General features: G+C 38.8%; 1 protein-coding gene across 1 annotated transcript; it reads left to right on the forward strand.

Annotated features, from left to right (window-relative positions):
* The first annotated feature begins 2727 nt into the window (after positions 1–2727).
* HSPB3 (heat shock protein family B (small) member 3) lies at positions 2728–4206 on the forward strand. The gene has a single exon (XM_064405101.1). It carries the CDS (start codon positions 2818–2820, stop codon positions 3265–3267), a length of 450 nt encoding a protein of 149 aa, XP_064261171.1. The 5' UTR covers positions 2728–2817; the 3' UTR covers positions 3268–4206.
* Positions 4207–4446: the final 240 nt, after the last annotated feature.

The raw sequence follows: 4446 nt of genomic DNA on the forward strand, positions 1-4446 counted from the left end.
TTCCCTGGGCAGCCTCCCCCCTGGGCAGCACCGAGAGAGGCCTGCGCAGGCACGGAAAAATCGGGAAACAAAACATGAGGCACCGAGCTGGTAATTTAGGACATCGATCCTGCTCCTGTCGGATCTGCTCTGAAGGTTTAAAAAGCCTGCTGTTATTGAAACCCATTGCTGGACCGAATCCTGCTGTAGGCATTTGAAGAATACGGCACTATAAGCATCAGAAGTGCCTCAGTGTTGCAGCACTGCGCCCATGTTTAAATTTGAAAGCCGAAAATCAAGGGTGTTTGTGTGTTCCACTTGTCATATTCCCCATATTAGTAACAAAGAGATAAGAAGCATTGTGCTAATTCATGAGACCACAGGTGACAAACTGAGAGATGGGACTGAACAGCAGAGAGGGCAGGATGGGAAAGCAGAAACAGGCTCTATAGCTTCATTATCAAAATCTTTCTGATTTCTTGTCCTACAGAGTAGAAAGGGATCCTATAACCTTCTGCAGCATTTTGCATACAACATGAATGTAAAGGGTATTCAAAGAATCTTTCGTGCTAATTAGACCAGACAGCTTCAAGTATGGTTAATGCAGACATTTGAAAGACTAACACAGCTGTTTCTGGGAATAGATACAGCTGTCCCACAGTGACTTGCACTGAGATGGTGGGTTCTGTTTTCATTTGAAGTGTACCTATGGGCATTTTCCAGAGATAATGGGAATAAATAAAACAAAATTTAAAAGTGATAGTCCTGTATAGTACATTTATTAATGAAGTGCAAAATTGAAGTAAAATAAGTCAGGCTATCATCACAGAATTAATTAGGGGCAGCAATAGCTTTCAGGAATCTGTATAAGCATATCACAACCAGACAGGCATACTGCTTGACTTCAGGGTTAAATTTTCCTCATCAAGTGAATCATTTGCTAGCAAAAGAGAACACACCTGAACAGATAACAGGCAATGCTCCAAATTGGTTTTATCACTATTTTAGTCAGTCATACATTCAGAATTGCATTTTAAAATTTTTTCTGGAGGACACTTTAAGGAGAACAGCCAACAGTTAAATAAAGTAGCCTACTCTCCTTACTTACAATACTTCTCCCTCACAATGTTCAATTACACAGTTGGCCATTAATGTAAGTTATCTTGAACTTTTGAAAATTCCCCTACCTTCCAATGCAGCCTTTCTAAGTTTAAAATAAAATGGCAGCCTTAAAGCTTTAATTACACATACATCTGGTAATCCTGCCCTGCTATTAATGCAATAAAGAAGCCAATATCTGATAAATATCTGATAAATATCAATGTTTAGTTGCATCTTTCTTCATTACTCCATTAGCAACCAAAAATCCCATAATAACTATGGTAATGGAACATGTAAGGACAAGGGAGAGACAGAACTCTGAACATCAACAGCCAAAGAAGGAATAAAAGTATCTTATTTGATTATTTCTAGCTCTAGGGCAACTCTTACTGCATTAATGAATTAAACAAAAAAATCTTCACCATCAATTGCCATAACATATTCTTCTTCACATTACCAAGCTCAGCCAGAGTGATATTCTAGCAAACATACTAAAATTCAGAAATTACTTTCCTTCTTTATTGCACTTTTCTCTTTGCTCTTGTTAAACAAACTACTGACCTTTGTAGGCATTATCTGCCCTGCAATCATAGAATAGCAAGAAGATTACAAGCTAGAGGTTGTAGAAGCTACTACTCTGGAGATATGTGAAACCCACCTGGATGTGATCCTGTGCAACCTGTTCTAGGTGAATCTGATTTAGCAGGGGGTTGGTATAGATGATCTCCAGAGGTCACTTCCATTCCCAAATACTTTGTGATTCCATAATTACACCTCAGAGAGCCTTGGAGGTCATCAGTCCTGCTTTGCAGACACGTGCAGTAGATCAGATCACAGGTTCAAGCTATTAAGCAACAGAAGATGAAGGTTACTGGGACAATGTGATAGCAATAAGGATGTAGAATTGTCTTTACTATGCCCCTGGGGGAAAATAACTACCCTCTTCTGGAAGCTCTGAAACATGAGCTTTCATTGTAGTTCTGTCTGCAGTCTTGTGTCTGACTCCCCGACACGCTGGAGGCATCTCTGCTGTGTTTGTAGGTTATGAAGATTGCAGATTCAGCCCTTCAGGCTCCCCCTTTTCAGGCAGAGATTGTTTCCCTCCTCCCACCAATAACATGGTGTCCTGGGGTGACCATGCCCAAATTTCACCTATGCACAGCTTCTGCAAAAATGCCCAATGAACTTGCTAACTTTACAGTTTAGCTAACCTGAAATCTGCTCCATTCCTACTGTCAAGGTAATTAAACCTCTTCCCTCACTAGACAGATGTTTCAATTAGAATATACAATTCAATGAGAAATACAGATTTTGTACTTACTGCCATGCATCCCTTGGGAAAAACAAAAGTATTGAACTTCCATTTAAATAAAAAGATCTTTCACATTATTTAATCATTATTCATAATTATAAACAGCACAATATTGCAATAAGAAGGCATGCATTAAAACATTTCTTTTACCACTCCTGCATGAAAGCCATGCATGTGTTGAAGCCACTCAAGGCTGCAGTGCTATAAATAGTGCTCTATTGTTAGTGGATAAAAGACGAAACAAGTCTCACAGCACTGGAACACAGGACGCTGTATTAAATGTTAGCTCTGCCTGTTCTAAAAGTGAAAGGCGACATCAACTGATAGACTGGTCTGCGGGTAAGACACACGGCTGGGCAAAGCTCAGTCTGACTCTGCAGTTTCCCAACGCAGCAGGAGTAGCAGCTGATCTTTCTGCCTCAGCAATGGCAGAAGCTGTCATAAGACATTGGGTGGAAACTCCTGTACGCTACCAGGAGCAGTTTGTTGACCAAGAGCTGGAAGCACACAGACTGAACCACCTTTTATATGCTTTGCCGGGCCCTGCCACCGCTGCACAGAGCGACCCAAGGTGTGCCACAGAAAGCACGGCTGGGGCCAGGAAGAGCGGCCAGGAGGAGGAAAACACACACTTTCGGGTCTTGCTGGATGTTGTGCAGTTCCGCCCCGAAGATATCATTATCCAGACTTTCGAAGGCTGGCTCCTGATTAAAGCTCAGCACGGGCCCAGGATGGACGAACATGGTTTCATATCCAGAAGCTTCACCAGACAATACAAATTACCTGATGGAGTGGAGAACAAAGACTTGTCTGCACTTTTCTGCCATGATGGCATTTTGGTTGTTGAAATGAAGAACTCAGTGGAAAAGAATTAGAACCATGTCTATAGTTATCGGTGAGATAAAATCATTCTTAATGTAACAAAATTATATCAATCATGCAATGATGTAGGGTGTAGTAAGCATGTAGCTGTATTTATTAAAGGAAATTATTTGTATATATTTTTTGTATGCTGAGTTTACTGTTTGATGTGAACTGTTATACTGCTTGCCTCCAGCTACTTATAGGTTGAAAACACAGGCTGTTCAAACAGTAGCAAACTAAGGCTAGTCTCAGCAGGAGAAAAGAAAAAAATCTATTTGATAACATATTGAAAATGGAGCACAGTTTTGATTTAATTAGCAGGAATTGTATTTCTAAGCAATAAGCATTTGTCATACATAGTCATAAATATTAAAGAAGGAATGGACAAGTTGTGAATCTTATGGAAATTTATGTACCAAAAAATCTGTTTTCTAAGTTTTGAGATTAAATTCTTCTCTCTGGAAAAGCACATGAACTGAAATATACCATGAAGAGAAAAATCCCAATTTCCACAGTTCAAGATTCTATACCAAAAAACTCTCAAGAGATTACTTTTTAGAAGTGTGTTGCATGTTTCAAACTATGAGAAAAAATAATTTATTTGCTTGACTTTACTTGCTTGAAAACACAATAAATAGAAATTGTACTTTCTGTCAAATTAATTTGAAAGAAAACCTTTAAAGACATTTTAGAAAATTGGTTTTGTTTAATATAATAACTGAAGAAAAAAAAATTGCTTACAAAAGCACCAAATTCTTCTTTGTGAAACCTCAGTAATAAAAACACATTGCTCTTGCACAAATGCCTTTTTTTCTTATACATTTTAAGTAATCTTGTTATTTAATCTGATGAGTATTTAATTGTCCATGTTCCTGGACAGTTTAGGCTGAAATCCCACAACTTTGTCTTCAAGAAAAAATCTGTCTGCCAATGGTAATCCCCCTCTCCCCATGGGAACAGAGGCTCTACATGAATCTAATTTTAAATACAGAGGTTCCTTGCTGCAGACTCAGTTTCTGTTCCAGTGTCTCACATTTCATGAGAGTGGCAGAGATGAAAAAATAGCCACCTTCTATATCTAGTATGTGGTCTTCTCAATATTAAAAAGAAATAATGCTATGGGTTTGTAAATACTCACATATTTGAGAGTAAGTGCATCGGCAAGTCAAACTGCCTCCTTTTATGTGTAC

This window comes from Passer domesticus, chromosome Z (assembly GCF_036417665.1).
Source record: "Passer domesticus isolate bPasDom1 chromosome Z, bPasDom1.hap1, whole genome shotgun sequence".
Lineage (NCBI taxonomy): Eukaryota > Metazoa > Chordata > Aves > Passeriformes > Passeridae > Passer > Passer domesticus.